The 19895-nt window shown below is 46.1% G+C and overlaps 7 protein-coding genes across 7 annotated transcripts; 2 read left to right on the top strand and 5 right to left on the bottom strand.

Annotated features, from left to right (window-relative positions):
- Positions 1-429: 429 nt before the first annotated feature.
- N7447_008542 (uncharacterized protein) lies at positions 430-2187 on the bottom strand (the record flags this gene model as incomplete). The annotated part of the gene is made up of 1 exon (XM_057232804.1): positions 430-2187. The coding sequence occupies one exon, from the start codon at positions 2185-2187 to the stop codon at positions 430-432; it is 1758 nt and encodes a 585-aa protein (XP_057082346.1).
- Positions 2188-5580: 3393 nt separating this feature from the next.
- Positions 5581-7383, bottom strand: N7447_008541 (putative pH signal transduction protein PalI; the record flags this gene model as incomplete). The annotated part of the gene is made up of 4 exons (XM_057232803.1): positions 5581-5585; positions 5640-5836; positions 5895-7143; positions 7194-7383. 4 exons carry the CDS (start codon positions 7381-7383, stop codon positions 5581-5583), a joined length of 1641 nt encoding a protein of 546 aa, XP_057082345.1.
- Positions 7384-7805: 422 nt separating this feature from the next.
- N7447_008540 (uncharacterized protein) lies at positions 7806-8042 on the bottom strand (the record flags this gene model as incomplete). The annotated part of the gene is made up of 1 exon (XM_057232802.1): positions 7806-8042. The coding sequence occupies one exon, from the start codon at positions 8040-8042 to the stop codon at positions 7806-7808; it is 237 nt and encodes a 78-aa protein (XP_057082344.1).
- Positions 8043-12202: 4160 nt separating this feature from the next.
- Positions 12203-12719, top strand: N7447_008539 (tautomerase family protein; the record flags this gene model as incomplete). The annotated part of the gene is made up of 2 exons (XM_057232801.1): positions 12203-12376; positions 12429-12719. The coding sequence occupies 2 exons, from the start codon at positions 12203-12205 to the stop codon at positions 12717-12719; spliced, it is 465 nt and encodes a 154-aa protein (XP_057082343.1).
- A 2234-nt stretch (positions 12720-14953) lies between these two features.
- N7447_008538 (GroES-like protein) lies at positions 14954-15484 on the bottom strand (the record flags this gene model as incomplete). The annotated part of the gene is made up of 2 exons (XM_057232800.1): positions 14954-15084; positions 15121-15484. The coding sequence occupies 2 exons, from the start codon at positions 15482-15484 to the stop codon at positions 14954-14956; spliced, it is 495 nt and encodes a 164-aa protein (XP_057082342.1).
- A 277-nt stretch (positions 15485-15761) lies between these two features.
- N7447_008537 (Zn(II)2Cys6 transcription factor domain-containing protein) lies at positions 15762-17267 on the bottom strand (the record flags this gene model as incomplete). The annotated part of the gene is made up of 1 exon (XM_057232799.1): positions 15762-17267. The coding sequence occupies one exon, from the start codon at positions 17265-17267 to the stop codon at positions 15762-15764; it is 1506 nt and encodes a 501-aa protein (XP_057082341.1).
- A 2171-nt stretch (positions 17268-19438) lies between these two features.
- N7447_008536 (uncharacterized protein) lies at positions 19439-19738 on the top strand (the record flags this gene model as incomplete). Its single annotated transcript, XM_057232798.1, has 1 exon — positions 19439-19738. One exon carries the CDS (start codon positions 19439-19441, stop codon positions 19736-19738), a length of 300 nt encoding a protein of 99 aa, XP_057082340.1.
- Positions 19739-19895: the final 157 nt, after the last annotated feature.

Here is a 19895-nt window from a genome sequence, read left to right as displayed (position 1 = left end):
TGTGTGATTTTTACAATGGAACAAAAGACAATGGATGTGGATGATACCAGGGTTTTCTACTCCAAGATTCAAATGAGAACGTTGACAGCGGCCTAGTTGGCCTGAGCTGCTATAAATCGTCTTTATACATGTTCCTTGGTCGTCTATCACTAAAGCGTATTAAATCTCACTTTTCCCTCACTTCGCGTTGACATAATTATTCACCCGCCCTCCATCGAATATTATATTGATATCAATTATAGATTACTCATTCCACATATATCATACGCGCACATCTACTTTTGAAAGTGACGGGATGCTAAGAAGCTGGTGGCTTTTACTGCTAGCAATGATTGGTTGGGCTTCATCACATAGACAGACAAGGTTCCATTCCCTCACTCGACAACGACTGAGTTATACAAAGGGATAATACCGCATCCGACTAGCCGCTTAGAAATACTCCACCTCAAAAGTATGCAAACCCTCCAGCCATTTTTTAGTACCTCCCTGTTTCCCAACCGGTCCCTCGCACTCCCTAACAAAAGTATAATTATCCCCCGCAATCCGCTCATCCCCTAAAAGAACAGCCGGGTCATCGGGATGCCGATAGGAATAGTAGACCATAAGGGCAAGCGGGTACCGAGTATATCCGACATTCACGAACAATGATCGCACCGCCGTGTGAGAGATCTCAACTGGCCAAGCCTCCTCATGTATAGCATCCCTGATCCTGATAAGGCCCTGTTCACTTGATAGCTCTTCCCGGGTGTTCGGTATCACATCCGTGATATCGTCGAAGGCCGTGGCAGTGCAAATGGATAGAACCCGCAGGTTTGATATACCGGCGACCCATGATATAACGTGCATCCAGTCTTCCTTCGCTGTTCTCTTAACACAGTCCCAGAGTGAGATGGTAAGTTTACTGAGGTACGGCAGTAGATCTGCAGGTACAACCTCTGCTAGGAATACTGCCGCTGCACATCTCTCCGGTGCGGCTTCGGCTTCCGCTGTGTATGAGTAGGACTTATAGTGGGGAATCTCGAATGCGTTTTGAGAGAAGAACACTCGCTGTGTTTCTTCTCGGATGGCTCGAGATGTGCTGAATAGCGCGACGGGTGGTTTCCAGCAATGACATGCGGGGGAGTACGCTGATGTCTTTGCACCGCAGCAGCTTAGACCTAGGTCTGTACCGTGTGCAGGTTGGGCTTTGCATGTGTTAAACTGGCAGGCGTAGTGTGTGCATGTCCAACAGTATGGCATTCCGCCATGCCAGTTTGACAAGCCATGACGACAGTGACAGCGGGGGACATTAGGGGACCCGCAGTCCCTATGCACGTTAGGATGACAGGTATCATAAGGTGGACTACATTCTGGTGGGCAGAATGATGGGTCAACTGTATAGCCATGGTCTGGGTCCCATTGGAGCTTGTTGAGCGGGCTGATGAGATCGGTGTACTGGTAAACAAGTAGACGGATTTCAGTGGGGAGATCAAAGAATCGAAATGGTTGCACAGGGGTGGGTATCTGGCCCATGGCCTGTTTGGCAGCTTTCATGGCGATCATCTGGATAGCATACTTGCGACGATTGAAGGAACCGAGCCTGATGTGGCAGCTAGATAAAACAGGGAAGTGGCGCAAAGGTTCCACCACACTTTTGGCGGTTCTTTCATTATACACAGGGCATATAATACTCAGGTCAAGTCTATCGCCGGCCAAATGCGGTGCAATTTTTTTCATCGTCCAGTTCCACTGCGAGAGGGAGGAGCGATCCCAAGGGCTAACCACGCCGAGGACTATCTTGTCTTCGATAAATTGGAGGGGCGTGCAGGTACATTCATTGCGGGTATTCGCGCTTTTTGTAAGGCAGGGGATGAGTTTGAGAGAGGTCAGCAAAGCGAGATATGACGGGCCTAGGCGGCCCAATGTTTGCAGGTCGTGCGCGACAAACGTGTTGGCGGAATAGAAATAACGCGACACCTCATCATGAGTAGCCCGACAGATGACTAGAAGGGCTGAATATATGGCCAAGTCCGCCAGGTGTAGATTGAGTTTGCGGTCAGAGTATTCCCAAGTGGGGGCAGATTGTTCCTCGACGCGATGTTTGCGATCGAGGGGAATGAGCCTATTATTGGCAAGCCCTGCAAAAATGTAGATACGGATTCTAATTGAAAGTGGCAGATCGAGAAGGCTGTAGGATAGTTTGGTCATGGTGTTTGCAATATGGTAAAATCTAGGCGGGCAGAGGTCCAGGCAAGGCTGGCACTAGCCAGTGATATGTAACGAAAAATCAGATCACCGCTTTATAATCGTGAAAATACTAACTACATTTATACTAAAAATTAGTCACAATATGGCAATCGGTAGGCTGTTTGCACAACTATATGCACCTATACGTACCGGATTTTCCCTAGCGGGTGGGGCTTTCCTATTTGAGCTGCCGCCGCTTTTATGAGGGTGCTCAGGCTCACTGAGTAGATGCCAGCACGGGCTCAGATCAGTGATCATGCTCAGTTCAACGTGCAGAATGACCGATCATCAGTGAGTGCTTAGTAAATGCTCATTAGATGCTCTCTGATTATTTAGTGATGCTCAGTGTCCAATCAGGGAGTAACACTGATGCACTCAGCCCGCCGCAGACTATACCCAGAAAGGATTAGCCCACACAGGGCCGTTTATACTGTGATAATTAGTTCGTTATTAGTATTGTTGCTGCCCTCATTATCTGAAGTATGATAGAAAACTGGCTGTACGATAATGTATGGTAAAAATGGCAGATATGGATGACTCTAAAATGACAAAACCCGCTGTTTTTTAACAATCTGAGTGGATATCGATGACTAACTGTATTATGCACTTTTGTATAATATCCGGTTTCAACTATGTATTCAACCTTGGACTTTGACAAAGCAATTAGTGAGATATATTGCTTTGTCAAAGAAAACACGTCATAACCAAGGGGCGTAGGAAAAAGCGGAGAACTCCGTCCGTTTCAGAATATTATCTCCTTTCGTCTTCTAATTGAGAGCGGCTCGAGGTCAAAGCCTCAGATATAAAAGCAGACCATATGCTAACATTAGCATGTAATCAAGCCCGATGATCGTATTCTGACCTCTCAACCTAGAAGTGTAGCTGGGATCCTCGGGCTATGCCTAGAAGAATCAGCCCATGAGTGCGTCAGGCAATCTGAGCATTTCAATAGTTTTTCGATTGTGACGTGCCTACTCCAAAAATGACGGGGAGAACTAACTAGATAAGATATAAAGTACGTAATTCACCCAGTCTGCTCTGTTGTTAATCTGTAGCAGCTTTTTACATGTGCGGTATGCATCATGGCGGCCTAGTTATGGGGGCTTTTTATGGCTCAACACGATCAATTCCCCCCACGGTTTCATTCTCAAGATTTCATTCTTATCTGACGGCACGACCCAGCACATAGAGAAACCAACTATCGAACGCAACCCCACCACCACCCGAACGGAATCAGTCTATTCCATCAGGACTCGAGGGTATAGAATGTTAACGGCCCCTCAAGAAACACCAACCACCTGGAGAAACTGCCTCCGGTGCCGGGATATGTGGACACGGGATGTGAGGTAGTAAGTGTCACCTGAGGAGGATTATGTTAAGAAACCTCAAGTGTCAATACATTTGAAACTACCGTAGTTGAATTACATAGTTCTTTTGTTGCCAGGAGGGTTTAATATTGGGACTCTCAGTATGTTAATAGTTCCCATTTTACATTGCGAACTAGATGAAAGCTAGGAATTACATCTGGATAACCCGATGACCTAGGGTATTACACAAACATCTTAACTAGGTCCATGTTGCATTTTCTATATATAAGCGAACATCGTTCTTACTTTTCTCAATATCCCTTCTGACTGGGTTTTATCTCAACACCTAGTCCATGGCGAGTTAAAGGCAAACTCTCGGCTTTTGTGGCCTCAGGCTCCATTTCTTATCTCATAAAAGGATTCTAAGCTTGCGTTGCGTTGCATTGTTGAACATTTTCTATAAAGGTAGGCAAATATCACTTTACTCTTACATTTATATCATATTTGTATAAATTATGACTTTATATACATAAACATACACATTTATATTTCGACCATGTTAGTATGCTCCTACTAATAACTAATAACTAGAGGGTAAGAGTTAGTTAAGCTTGGCTAGCCTATGGTCCTCTTGCCGGTTTGAAGAGGAGAGCTGCAGCTTCCTCATGAAGGCTCAGTATCTCGATTACTATTTAAGATTTCTCCACTCCTCTTCCCTGCTTTCTCCAACAATCACATTCCCTCTTTATCGCAACTCTTACCTCCCATCAAAGGTAAAATCCCCCATCCCATACCTGATCTTACGAGAACAAAAGGCTGACTCGTACTGGCTGTTGACAGGCTGATAACTTCAACCAGTGGACCAATCGACATTTCATGTCCCATACTACACCTACATTATCAGTGAGATACACTCCCTCAATTCTTCATGTCCACCTACTTTTCAAACACAAAGCTAATAAAGAAGAAATGGCAGAGGATCAAGCAACGAGGAAGAGCGCGGCCAGGAGGAGCTAGGGCTCTAGGAAGATTAGAGCGAGGCAACTAAAATGACCAATGTTCCAACATCGTCCTGTTGTCATGCAGGCATTCCAAGACTGATTGAGATATCAAAATCTATTACGGAGGCCTATCAAAAAGCTGCTACCGAGGGCGGCAGCAGCTTTTTGAGGGGGGAACTTGTGAGGGCACCATGGAGGGTTCCATTATTAAGACCCATGGCTAAGCATGGGAGATAGTTATCTTATGTAGCGATACCATAGGAATAGGATCATCTTTGACACCTCCAGCCTTATTCTGTAACACTGTCATACCTTCCAATCTTTAATTTTCGTTACGTGGCTCGCGTAAAGACCAAGCTTTATTTAGTGAAGTTCTAAGGTTAGTGAGATTGCAATCATAACCGGCAGATACTTCCCAGGTTGGTATGTGAGCCCAGGGAAGATTGAAGACCGCGTAATTGCCCATGTTTTGGATGTAGACTGTGACAGTATACGCAGTCAAGGGGATCCAATCAGATCATAGAACAGATTATCATTTATGTTTGAATATTGTCAAAAGCCAGATGTACATGAGAAAAGAAATGTATGTGGATTTTGGTATGATAGAAGTGACAGTCCACTCAGTGGAAGAAAGAAGAAAGAAGAAAGAAGAAACTGGAAAGGAAATCAAATCAGAAGCAGCGTCCAGTGCTTTGATCTGGAGTAAAGCTAAAAATCTAGAGAAACTGTTGCTGTACATCGTTTCCGCCGGCTGCTATACATTAGAGTTGAGGCAGAGTACAATTCAGCAACTAAAGAACACTCGTCTCCAACGCCTATGGTTTGTGGCGGATGTTTGAGGACGAGACGAAAGGTCGGATTGTCGTCTCAAGAAAGAGCATGTATGGAGGAATGGCAAGAAAAAAGACACCATAACACCATTCCCCATGAAATCGAAGAGAAAAAAATGTAATCCAAATATAGCCAGAGAAGCGAAGAAAAGCAAAGGGTATCGCAAAGCAGGGGGGAAGAATCGTGTCGAACATGACTGACACTTAAGAAGCTAATTAAACTGGGAGAAAGTCAGCGAAACCCCATCAACACGTGTGATATGTGGAGTACGTACAGTGAGTACCTCCAGGCGTCAGAGAGGAGGGGATCACAGAGTCATTGGCTGGTGATGGTCGACGAGCGAAACGGGGATCCACGTCTTCATAGTAATTGGCACCAGTGTTGTTAGATTGGAGGGGTTGCCCCGGCGGCCGCGGGGACACGGTACGAGGATCATTTGCACCCCAGCCTGAGCGAGCAGGAACGTAGGAGCTAAAGATGGAAGGTTAGTAGTCAATCCAGGGACGGTACGTGTAACAGTTTGACTTACCCAGGTCGGCTGTACATGCTTGTCGGGCTTTCGGGGATGGCGCTGGTATTTTCTGCTGACAGCCCCTGTGGTACGCTGCTCATTGGTTGATTTGACTCATACATATCGTACTGCTGCCGAGCTTGCGGAGTCATCTCGATGGCTTGGCCGACCGCCTCCGGGGACACGGCCATGCCAATGGGCACGGGAGGTGACTGGCGCATCTGACCCGGTGGGCCATAATTATAAGGGTCATCCATAGGGGGCGAATGTCGACCGTACGCGTCGAAGCCGCGATTGGGACCCCCTGGACCGGGGCCATAGCCGCCTGGTGGTCCTCGAGGCGGCATCATTCCACCGCGACCTCCGCGGCCTGGCATTGGACCCATGTAACCACCCCGGGAACCATTGGAAGGGCCGCGGTGAGGTCCCATGTAAGGTCCTCCGCGTCCACCCCGGGGAGGATATCCACCCCGCCCGCGTCCATTGAAGCCAGGCGGTGGTCCTCCTCTTCGAGAACCCATGCTACCATCGGAATATTGGGGACGAATCCGTGGATCGGAGGGGTTCCGTGACATTGGACCAGCGCCGTACGGACCGGGGCCTTGAGGCGGCATATTGCCAAATTCATCTTGTGGAGCGCGATGGGGGCCACCCCGTTGGTCCGGGGGTGCTGGGATATCGCCTATGGGAGTCCGCGAATTGAGAGGCGTTCGATCATCATCACTGTCCTGTCTTTCTGTGTGAAAGGATGCGAACGTTGGGCCCGTGTCGGAGGTGAGAGAGTGAGACGCAAAGGCTTCCTTGGGTTCGACAGGGGGCGGAACAGGAGCCGCCACCGCAGCCGCAGCGGCATTCTGTCGGTTGTAATAGTTCTCTCCGCTCATCTCGGCATTCTCTGCGATCCGGCGTTTCCTTGCCTTCCTGCTCACAAGGGTTCGGCGCATAGCACAAGTGACCACCCCGCAAGAGGTCAGGATGATGGTCGCGGCCAGCACAATCCAACCACCCCATCCTAGATGTGGCACAAAGAGCAAAATATCGACGAGGAATGCGAGGAGAGTCACGAGTAGTGTTGGCAGCAGCAAGATGAGGAGCGCCAAAAGGAAGCGCGGCGAGTGCGAGGGCGCATGGAAGTGGGCCGCGATAGCCAGACAGAGGCAGATGAGGGTCAGGAAGGCGGCGACTGGATGGATTATGAGGATCGAGGATAGTGACTTTCGAGTACCGGAGGGGAGATTGAAGTCATCGCCAGTGCTACTTATATCATCTGCATGAAACTTAGCGGAGAGCAGGCAGAAGCGCAGGGGACAGACTTACTGCTCGTATATCCCAGATGGATATTGGTACAGGTATCACCCTTGCAATATCCAAAGACACCATAATCGACATCTTTGAAAGTTGCGAGAGGAATACCTTTAACAATGGGAGTTGAAAGACATGAGATTAGCAAAAGCGCAAAGGCGACCAGGAGCAAGATGGTGAGGGGCGTCGCAGGTTTGAGCAACATGGTGAGGGGAGACCCTGGAGGTCAACGTTGTTTGTTTCCAGGCAAGGAGAAATCAGATGGAAATACAATAAGCGATTATTTCCAATGGCCTATTGGCACACGCGACGCAGGAGTTGAGGGTCTAACACCGCATTGGCCAGGGACATCTGAACCCAAGATCGAAACAAAAGCTTTCAAGGCCAAGAGAGGAAAAGAAGCAAATGAGGGGAAAGACCAAGAAATTGTGGAATCAAAGGAAATTTAAAGAATCAAGCGACTCGAAGAATAAAGGAATGACTAGAGTGCAGATAAGCCACTGGGGGGAGACTCCGTGGAGATGAGGTTTAGATTATTGGCCTCAGGCATCAGTATAATCCCACTCTATTTCTACGTCTACTTTCTCTCTACCCATCTACATTTACTTGTCTATTGTATGAAGCTTTTCATTCTATCTTAACATCTTTCAACTCCCCCATTGAACGTTGGAAACCTGAGGCTAAATCATGCGCCCACTGCACGGTTCCCCTCTCTAGAAGCCGGGGTTTTGTTGGCGCAACGCTATTCTGCCATTTCATTCGCTCTGCTCGTTTGAAACGCCACTTCGGGACAGGTTGCCAAGCCCGTGCGTCGGAATAATTGCGGGCAGCGACCGAGACAATCTCGAGCTTCTTGATACACATGGTCATTGGTCATTCCCCCTGGCTATATTGCCAACTTCTGGAATCCTCGTCCCTTGGAAAAAAAATAAGACTTTTCCTCTGCCGTGCTCGATTGGGTCGTGCTTTTGCTATCGCCAGGAAGCCCATTTCTGCTTTCGGATTAAGCTCTTTCGAGGGACAAGGTATGCCCATGGTTTCAGAAACCTCATCTTGTTGATGAAACGAGATTTATGTTTCTGGAATTTATCCATATGATATCAAGGATATGATGCAATCTATCAATGAGCACACACTCTCCCTACGGAGTACTCCGTACACCCTTCAAACATAGCTCGCAATCTCGCCAGCCACTCTCTGCTCCACTATCACGGCACAGCACTTTCTGTTTTAAGTCGGGATATTTGGCCCCAGAAAACGCTTGGACCTGAAATCCGGACTCTACCACCGTTGGAGGCCCACAGTCCCACATGTTTTATCATGAAACAAGCAGTCTCCACCTCAAAGCTCTACCCCGATTTTCAATCTCCATTCCATTTGCCAGAGACCAGATAAGGTTGATCGCCTTTGGTTATAGCCAGCTGATGCTCTCATGCTAGTGCAAAATACCGCGCAGGCTCTTTCCAAACACAATATCTTCAAGTCATTATTAAGCTTAAGCTTGTGACCTCACGGACCGATAGCCTCCCAATAGGGTTTTACTACCAAGTCACAGCTGTGTGGCTACTTATAACCCGGACACATCACTACATCAATTGACCCCTAATGGACTCCACACTATGATGGAGATATCTATCAATGGTGATGTTCAACATTGCTTTTGAGGTACTTAGAATGGAAGTCCTTCAGGGCATTTCTCGATTCTAACCATGGTTTGGTCATATTGCTTTATGGAGGCTTTAATAAACTGTACAAAAGATACTACAGGACTGTGTTGTTACACATAATGGTAGAGTTGCACCCGTTTCTTGGGCCTGGTTGCATGCATCTCCTTATCAGCAAAAGTTATGAACGCTTTGCTCATATTCCAAATGTGTGACTGGCCTATCTTCAAGGGTGGATTGAATTATCATATATTCTAATATGTCAGATCCTCGTTGTGGAGTTAGATCAGTACAATCATGGTCAAGTCTTATGATATCAGGGAAATTCAAACTTGGTGGGTTGTACAGTCTCTGCGTAACCCGTCGTGTGAATCACAGTAAGGGACCGGCTAGTTAGTCGTATAACTAGCTGTTATTCCCCCATATGACAGGGTTATGCAACCAGTTTTCAAACTAGATGAAAGCCTTGAGGCAAGCGTAAGTTGAATATATCAAGACAAAGATTTGAAAGGCTAATCTGACAAACTGCTCCAAGGCTGTTTATCGTCTGTCTGGGAATACGAAGATACCAGAACGGCTTCCTCTCTATCTGCCGGAACATGCGCTGTCTATGGAGATTTTTCAGTTGGCCGAAACGGCAGAAATCCGAGGATGAGGGTCAACTACCATTAAAAACCTTTGACAGAGAGACTCTGCTCCAGCCATTAGAGGGCTCTCGTCTCAGTGGGGTCCAGGATAGCCAGCCAACATCCGGTTTTCAAGAGCGCTATGTTAGAGTTGGAATTGGAGGTGCTGGCAATACGTGCAAGTGCTGCTTCCCTTTCCTGGGTGTTCATCGGCCACTAAGTGCGTCGGACCTGCCTCTTACTGACTACTGACAGAGTACTTTCCCATAACGAACGAGAAATAAGACTTGGTTCGTACTGAAGGTTGAGATCTGGCATCAAGATCATACATACTAGATGATATATGTATATTCACATTACACGAAGCCGCAAAATGAAGCAAATCAAATGATGCGGCCTACTTGTAGCAATGGTAGAATATAATAGGAGGATAGTAGTATTCTAATCTTTCCCGGGCCTCGGTCAACTCTTTTCTCGTAGCCTCCGGAAGAAATGAACGGACATCGTATTCAAGTTGAAAACAAGCGCACAGCTGCGAGCTACGAGTGGGTTCACATATTTCAACATCGATCAAACACGCCAAATCCCCACTGTTCCGACCCCAATAGGCCCTCCTAGACCAGCGCAGCGAAGCATTACAGGTATAATGAATGGGATACGCTTGAAAAGGGCTTTGATGCCGCCATTTAGTTGGCCCATTGCCGAGTTTAGCTGGAAACCATGGCTAAGGACGTGGGTGGTGAGGATAGTTCGTGCCATAAGTTGATCTTCGGCATATTCGGCTCTCGGATAGAAATGCGACATCTTTGATCCTTTTTTAAACGTCACTATGGGAGGTAGATTGACCGTTGATTGTCATTCAGGAAGGGGAGATTTCAAATTCACAAATTTTCGAGGCTCTTACGCCCCCTTGTGGAATTGGGCTACTTTAAGAGAAGGAAAGCGGAAACCCCCACGCAGAGAAACTCTCGTTCCGTTTGGCCACTTCGACAGCTTGTTGTATAATCAGATAAAGTCCATCTCAGACGACCGGTCGCATGGACCGTGCAGAAATTTTCACCGTCCAAATAGCAATCGCCCAGGCAGCAGTGGGAATTGGCAGAAACCAAATATGGACGCCAGTAAATTGGTTTCAATTGTCATTGTTCAAGACCATGTCTGCCGATTTGGAACAGGAGAAAAGGAGAGCTCTGGAGATACTTATTGAGCTCACAACCGCCGACACTTAATCCCCATTGAACCCTCTTGACCACTCACAGCCGCGCAAAGCCAAGAGTTCGATCAGTTAGGCAATTTGCTGTCACGACGTTCATTAACTTCATCTTTCCCACTCCTCAAACAACCCGCCAGACCAGCTAGTAGATGCAGAAGCCTATCGAGTCCCAACAATCACGGAGAGCAAGACCGTTCATTCACACAATATATGCTCATGGGTATTTGCGTTCGATACTGCAGGTGGTAGATCTTCAGATATTTGATGTAGCGCTTGGGATGGCCCAAGCCTTGCGATGATGTGGTGCCATCGAATGCGGATACTTTATATTGGGGCGCAACGAAAGTTTCATTTTCATGACAAGCGACGCCTCAAGTAGTGTCCGCTTCTACGGAGCTGATCTTTTTCTCAATATTTGAGCTGACTCGTCGATATGCTTCATTAGTATCTTGAACACGAAAGATAATTTGTAGACTATCGCCTTTCTCGAGACCAGGAGGGCTGTAGTAAGGCTGATATGACGTCGAGGACACGATGCTGAATTGCCAATACTCTCAACTCATCATCCCTAGCTTCATATGCCTCCATCTGAGGTTACATTATACAGCCCCTGGTGTCGCAGATCTGCCCACAGCTCCCTCGAGCGCAGTGGCACCCGGTCATCATCATCGGTCACTCCGGGATCTCTTCCAATAAACGTTGTCTTTATGTGATGGTATCCGCCAACAACGAATATAGCACTACCTTATGATGTGCTACGTATGGTTTACACTTGATCGGGTATACAATGTCCTTCGGACATCTGAGAAGTGCAACCACATTTGGGCGCTATTTGAACGCATATCTTTACTTTCCCGGAAGCCGATGACGGAAGAAATATGCTCGATCAGGCAGGGTCTCTACCCAGTCCCCAATGGTAAGAGCGTGTTATGATTTTGTTAAGTTAGAGCTAGAGGCTAAAATCCGATAGACTTGATGATAATGCGCACGAACAGACAAGCCCCTATAGGAGGATATTCTTGCAAACTTATTTCGAGGCATGCACATAGCGAGTGTCAATGCCTCCAACATGAAGCTGAGCAGGGCCCTTTATAAAAGATTCGTTGCTTTCATTAGTGCTGTATTTTTTACTGTGGAGAAAGCTAGAATATTTCAAAGGCTACGCGCAATTTCAGGATTTTGACCCAGCTACATGCCCACTAAGACTGCATCGTCAGGCGGATGTGTTTATTAATCTTGAATGTAATTGCCTCACCAGAACTGAAACAATTCCACTCTCTTCGGTCTGATTAATAATCTAAAAATCCGAGTCAATAAGATCATCGGTTATGCAAGTATAGATCACTAATCATCGGGTACTAACACGAATATCGCTCCCTTCTTGGACGTGAAGGGACTGACAAACATTGCAAACTAACCGCCTGTGGGTGGTATAAAGCACCTCGTCTTTTCAATGTACGCACAATAGCCTCTGGTTCATACGCATTTTGACAATTTTGTTCACCTCGATTCACTTCCACTATGCCGGATTGGAGGATCTATCACCCGACAGGTACCTTTACAGATCCTGATCACAAAGAACAGCTCTCACAGGCAATTACCTCGATATATACACATGTTATTCCCGCCTTCTACGTTGTTGTCTTATTCATTGAGATGCCTGCAGCCACCATGTACCGAGCTGGGATTCCATGTGTAAGTCCAAGAGGGTTGGACTGATGCTCAAAATGCTAATCATTCTATTAAGCAGCTGACAGAAGGAAAGAAACCCTTTGTCAGGCTTACATTCAGCCATATCGCTAGGCACTTTCCTCCTGGCGAGAGCCCTCAGAGGACTCGCTTTATGAATGCCGCCCATGATGCCTTGAAGCCATTTATTGCGGACAAAGGCTATGATTGGGAGGTCAACGGCGAGGAGCTCGAACGCGAATTTGTGCACATTAATGGTTTCAGGATTCCTCCTACTGACTCTGAGGATGAAAAGAGGTGGATCCGCGACAATGAACCGTCTCCTTGGGGTCCTTATCTCCCAAACTAGCCTGCAAACAATAATGTGTATGCGTGACCTCCTGACGGCCCACACCATTCTCGGATGTTGTATTATTTGCTGGGATTGAACAGAGATGGGTTGACGAAGCGACAGCCCATTGACAAGCATATGATATCTTATGTAAACAGGCTGCGATACAAATTTGCCCTTGCTTGCCGTATTTAGTTTTTGCTATTCAAAGTTCTTTACACCCAAATGAATGCTGTAGAGTACTCAAAATGTGGGGTTCTTACTTCCGATAACTTTGGCTACGTCGCTGTAGATGAAAGCTTCCACACGGAGTTCTCTCTATGCGGGGACTTTTCTTGATTGTGTCAAGAGGGGTGTTAAATACAAAATATCATTGGCTAGCTAGATGATCCGTTTTCCGGTGGATAGATTAATGCACTCTGATTAATTCTACAGTGCTGGTGTCGGTCGTGGAAAGCATCGTTAACAATGCGGCTCCCAAATAACCGTTGCATCTTGCCGTTCATCATGTTGCCCGCACTTATTGCTGCAATTTGTATTTATAAAATTAATAGCGTATGTAGATCCCGCTTTTTATCTTTCACATAGTCCAGGATTCCCCTGAATCCCACTTTCCTCTGGCAGGAATTAGTCTTGGCACATATAGACAATACATTCTCGTTCCTCTCCAAGTCATTGTATCTTACCCGGTTGACAGGCCTTATACCTGAAAACTGCATACTCTTACAATGGCTTAGGGTACCTTCGGGGTGCTAGAAGACGACTTCTAGCAGCGTGCTAGATACTATATACCTGTGACGATCTGTTTGGCTTGTTTGTTTGCGACAGGATCCCACAAAGGATCCTGCCCAGTAGATCTTTTTCTTTCTTTTCCTTCTCTCTCTATGCTTAGTATTCTGAATAAAATGCACTCTTTTTGTTGAAGAACTGGCAGGTCACAATACCGATATAGTAGTCTTATTTAGTGCGAACCGGGCTCCCAACTGTAGGAGTAATCCGTATTATGAAATGTATGGGTCCAATCAAAGGTGTTCAACTCTCTGTAATTCTGCATCCACTATTCTGGTAATTTGTATACTATCCCCATTACAAGAGAAATATTACTGCATACTTAGGATTAATAAATCCTCAGGTATGTCGGCGTAACTACGCTGACATAATTACCAGAAATAGGGATTTGGCAGCTGGCGCCTATACCGCTGGGTAAGCGCTAGTTCTATATATCTCCCTCGGCAATAAGACAATGGTCACTGATTGGTCCTCGGCACTTACTAGACCAACCTTATCTACATATATTCGGCATGATGACGCGACGAGTCAAGATTCCCTTTTGACTAGGGCAATGTTTGAAAAGATCCTGTGAGCCAGATGGAACTAATGGTGGTAGGCAAAGCGTTTCTCTGACCTTTTAGCCCCCTTTATATACTACGATGATCATTTGTTGCAAATGTTCATTAGAATATTGTACACCCCAAAAGCTAACATGGGATGTCTTATCAGTTCCATCGCTTCTAGACACACTGAGCCAAATCACGGGGTGAAATTGCGTTACGCCTGGATCATGAGTTAATACGGGCTGCTATCTCTCGACTTCAGTGCGGATGTGAGATACGTGGATATTCTACATTTGCCTGGGGCTAAATGAGGTGGATAATACGTTCTAGACTGTTATTTGAGATGTGAGTGTCATAAAACATGCTTAGGATTTCCTAACAAGCAGATATTGCCATCATGAGACACTGAAGGTTAGGTGAATTGTTGAATAATAGTTTCTTCTGCTTGGGCTCGCATGATTTATTAACGAAGTGTGAGGATTGGCAGTTTCTCAGTCGATGTTGAGCAGTATATAATATTTTATTTTAAGGCGAAAGAATCGTCCAACATAGATGCCCTCTCGATTCCTTATAAATAATCTATTTAAGCTGATGCAGTCTATTATTGAACGTTATTGAGCTGGAAATTCTGATCGAGATACTGTTAACGGCATATTTAGTCCCCGGTTCTTAGTCCACCTGAGAATCAGTATTTTAGCTCAATGAACGCTTTAAGTACTTGTTATCAAACGGATATCTTTCACTTCCAATCAATTTTCAAGACCGTGTAATAAGAGCTTAACAAAGGGGTTACGTAATGTGAAAAGATGATTGCAGAGCAGACTCTATGAGAAGTGGGGTTTTGTGAATTCTGAAGTTCTGATCCATTCTCTTTTTCTTCAGAGTTGCCAAAAAGAGAGGAGCAGAGTGTCGAGGATCTTACTCTTCTCCTTCCGCATAGAGGACACCGCGGTAGCGGGTCTTTCCCGTCCTAAGCTTCTCCAACCCACTTTGAACTCCTTCGACAGTCAATGCGTCTCTCTCAATGACTGGGCTGATTCCATGTCTGGCTGCAAAATCGAGCATTGTTCTGTATTAAATCATACTCGGTAATGAACTGACAACCTTCATTCCTTTGGTAAGGAATGCCATGTAAGGGATGTTCAAATTAGCATCCATACCCATGACTGTCAGTGGGAAGATTGTTGACTTTTTCGCCATGATCGGCATGAACAGGCTCCAATTGGGCTCTTGGGAGGCAGTGACCAGAAGATGGTTGAGCTTTCTCGGACAGTCAAGTTTATCCTTGCCTTTGGTGGTTACGAAGTGCGACGCACCCAGCTCCATTGCTTGTGACCGTTTCGATTCCGAAGTGCTGAACACAACGACTTCACACCTCATGGCTTTGGCAAATTGAACGGCAAGATGGCCCAAACCACCAACACCGATGACACCAGTAACTACCGGCATGCGGGAAACTTAAAATGATATCAAAATGCTACGATTAAAAAAACCTCATATCAGGCTACAGAATGACCTTTGAAGTAAATGTGGGATTGATTGATGCGTACACACAAATGGCATCCCATTCTTCTTTGACGTATGGTCTCATCATGGTTCACAGACTCTCGGCCGTGAGCGGTAACTGTGGATCACCATCGTATAATACTAAGAAGTTAGATCTCATAGAATATAGCTTGATAACCACTGCCCTCTATTAATAGTCTTTATTGTATTATACTTTGCTTTATGGGATAACCGCGTGAGTAAGATCATGTTCCACGACATCAAACAATAACATGCTATCACATGATTCTTTGATTCTTCTAACATGCCTGACAAAGTCATGCAGCTTCAGCATGCATATGCTCTGTATGGGAAAGCGGCGCAGATTTCCCAGCAAGCCCTCGCCCGGGCCTTCGACTTCAAACATGGATATGAAAAGAGGGAATGTGACGGGAAATGCTCCGGCACTCTGCATATTCGAATGGGCAAAAAATGACGAGATTTCTTGAAAAATGCAGTTAGCGTAGGACTGCCCGAGGGCATCTTGGACACCAAGGGGGAATCGCAGGCGATGAATGACGAGCAAAGCTGCAAGGCGGTAAGCGTTGGCCTGGGTCGTCATCATTTGCCTTTCTACCTCATCGTAGGCAGTGAAGAAATCAGGTGGAATGTTTGGTTCCCAAAGCTCAATGCTTCTCTCTACGTCCGTGTAGCAATCTTCAGGGTGCTCTCGATCCGTTGAACCCCAATCCATGGTGGCCGCACCGGACTTGGCTGCGTGACTCTGTACACATAGACGGTATAGAAAAGGTAAGAGAGTTGCGCATAGGCCAGCGTAGCGATCCACAACAATCCGGTCTTGAACACACATCCGAATTATAGGTACCTTGCGATATACCAGACAACTCACTATGTCCATAAGAACTGGACAAAAGGTAACTGTGTCGAAGGCAGGTACTCTGCTGAGAAGTAGATACCACGGTTTGGCTGAGATAAGTGCACTCTGCAAAATAGAATGCGCTGAGGTCGTGAAGGAGTTGGCAAGAACCTCAAAAACAAACAAGGCCTGACCGAGGAGAAGGACGCACAGGGCGTCTTGGGGATGCATAATCTCAATGTTCCGTAGGTTCTGCAACGCTGTTGCCCCCCTGCATAGGTCGGGAGCGGTCCAGTGTAAGTGAGAAGCTTGGCAATGTGCTACCAGCCCTAGGAAAGCAAGATAGCCGTCTGTCACGACTGGGCCCGAGTGATACAGGACCGAGTATATTGCCCCTCGGAGATCTTGCATGAAGCTGCGTCCCATGGCAAATGGAATATGTATTTTCGTAAATTTGTCGTCATCCGTCAGGATTCCTATCGCATCCAAGGCAGTTTGTGGTATGAAGCGGAGCCGAAGCACCTCCCCCAGAAACCCACCTAATGCCAGGTTCTTGCTGCTCTCACCCAGTTTTACAGGTAATGACGTATTGCCAAAACCGTTGTTGACCTGGCTAAAATGGCGATCGAGAGTAGAAGCACCTGGCTTGGCGTTGTTCGCGTCTGCCTCGTCGTCTCGTCCCGGCTCCCAGATCTGTAGACTACCGTGACCAAAGGACTTCAAAACTGGCCGGCGACCCTTCCGCTTCTTTTTACGTGACATATAACAGATAATTCCCAGATGCTGGCACCGTATGCATGCCTTCGCCTCAGGGCCGAAAGAGCACTTCTCTTTACTCTGGTAGCAACGGTCGCAGGCTTTCGGTGTCATGGTGGCTGACGAATATAGTGGTATTGTGTGAATGGGTAGTTTCATCCGCTAATAATCCAGTCGGGATAGCATAAGAGGTCGGCAGATCATTGCTTGCGAGTCACGAGAACGGGAGCACGCGAGTGATCTGGCCGATACCCCAGATTCCTAGTCTCTGAAAACCATCATCCCCGCATGTTTCGATCCCCGCAGAGACAACCAATAATACCTAGGTAGCGGCTGTCTAACCTAGTCTTAATCCAGGTAAGTTGGGTTGATCCCAAAAATGGCAGGTCTAACCGGATATGGAAAAAAGGGTCCGGTCACAATTGGTCCCGTTGACCGAGGAACACGTTGCCACACCTGCTTGGAATATATCGAAATACAGGAGGAATCACGTGGTTGAGACAGGGTAAATTACCCGAAAAAAAAAAACAAAAACATACAACAGCATTTCTATGGTGGTGTTCACCTAGCGCCCACGGTTCGGGTGAAAGCGGCACGCCGCCCTATTCAGCCCTCTTCAGGGCCGTCCGACCGGATTTCTCCCACCTTGATATTCCCGGCCAGCGAAATATAGCTTTCCGCCTTTTAATCAAAGCGCAGTAAGCGACTACCATCCCCTCGCTCCTCCCTTTTTCTCCCCACCTCATCTGACTCACCCTGAGGCAAAATACTTGCTGAGTATGAGATCCAAGGTCGAACTACGCAGGATTTGTCGTGGACTTCGCGGAGCACTACAGCGATGAAATCAAACGGGAGATTCTTCCACGGACGGAGAGGTATTACCATCGCACCTTGGTTCTCTTTGATAAGCGAGTAGCACGTGGCAGCTTCCAAGAGAATTTGCACTCTTACCACTCTTAGCTCTACCATCAATGAGGTTTGATTCGCTATATGTTCCCTTTGAATTGCAAAGTTTGATTTGCAAAGGGGAAAAGCTCATATGGTATCAGTATATTAAGGGAGAATTGAAGAGGAAGATGGGTCTTTCAACCAAAGAGGTGAACAAACATGGCGTAGCGCAGAAGTAGCCATATTGATGTGTATAAATATTAAAATTGGTGTACAATTATCAACAGTCTAAATAAAATTCATTTTTGAAGCAATTCCCCTTACCTTTATGTCAATATATGATTTTGACATGGCTTTCAGCACGCGTTTTAATTTATAAAACCTCTTAAGAATGTAACAAAAAAGGAGAGATGCCACGCAGCTTCCAGGAATTAAATGTGAGAAGAGCCATCTTTTCATCATTCATTTGCTCCCATGTGGATAGGAGAGGACCATGAGATCATATCTTCAGACCTGGTTGTTCTATGTTCTTGTAATGCATCGTGAATCGCATAAGCAACATCTTTGCGTGGCCATTGGCCATCAGTTGCTTGCTCAATCAAGTTCTTGTAGAATTGTGGGCTGATTTCAGCAGCTGCGTTATCACCCACTTCCTAAAGAATTCTAATGACGTGAGGAAAGCCGGCTGTTTGAAAAGCACTTGCGATATGTATTACCTCACCTATGAGCTCTGGCGAAGAGTTTTCAGCTGTTGAGCACGCAGAAAGATAAGTAATTTGGGCCTTTTCATGGTCTAAGGCCGCTAGATCGCGGACAGCGAGGGAAGAAACCTCATTGGAGTTCTTGCGGAATGAGAGCCACAGAGCGCTGTTTGAGGGATCAATCACATTTGAGTGACCATAGCATGAGAAGTGAACTAAGTCATGCTACAGAAGTTCCTCTAACACTGTTTCAGTATTGGCTCATCAAGTATGTTCGGGCTTGTGTTGTTTAATAGGGCCACTTCTATTAATTCAATCTCCTTGGTTGTTTTTATATCCCTAGAACCTGGCTTTATCTTTTAAGTTGGACATCTGAACGTTCTAAGAGAGCCGGACTTCATCTTAACGTACGATCAGGGCGTGTTTATACGCTCAGAAAGCCAGCAGTCTGGTTTGATAATATTTGTGGGAATTCTGAAGTACGGGAATGGTTGCAGCGTCAGTTAGAAGATGGTCATGAGGTTCACTTTGTTGTCGGGCTCTATACCTTGTTTGATGCCGTAACTGCAGAGGGCTTAGCATTGACTTTAAAAATGGTGGTAGTTTTTTGATTCCTTTAGATGCGATATCGAGCGTCCCGTGTTACCCTTCTATTAATCCTGGAATTTCTGCAAATGTGAGGCATGGCTATTCGAGATGAAATCGCTGTACAGCTCCGGTAGAGCAGATTTTTACCATTTGAACGAAGAAATTGGAGTTCCGTTTTGGGAGAAAAAAGACGTGCAGAATGCCCGTCTGGAAAAGAATAGTCATTGTGTAATATCTTCCGATAACAGAGGCTCCGATGACGACTTCTCCGAGATTGTGAAGGTGTCGCTCGGCTCTTTGAGCGATAATGATGAAGACATGGGACAAGACTTTGAAGGGTTTAAGGATGATGATACACAGTTTTACATTCTTATTCATTGGGGTCATAAGGCCAGTCTGTATAATTAGACATTAGAAACTGTTTCTACATTCGTCACTCTTAAAAGGTTAGTCTTGTTATTGTAATATAAAAGTCGCGAAATGTACGTTACGGAATAGTTGTCGTTTAATTCATCAATATCCTCGCTAGATCTAGACATGTAATGTGATTAAGGGTGGATTAGAA

This window comes from Penicillium robsamsonii (assembly GCF_028829455.1).
Source record: "Penicillium robsamsonii strain IBT 29466 chromosome Unknown utg000005l_segment0_segment0, whole genome shotgun sequence".
Classification (NCBI taxonomy): Eukaryota; Fungi; Ascomycota; class Eurotiomycetes; order Eurotiales; family Aspergillaceae; genus Penicillium; species Penicillium robsamsonii.
The sequence above is the reverse complement of the archived record's forward strand: the minus strand, read 5'-3'. Positions and strand labels throughout refer to the sequence as shown.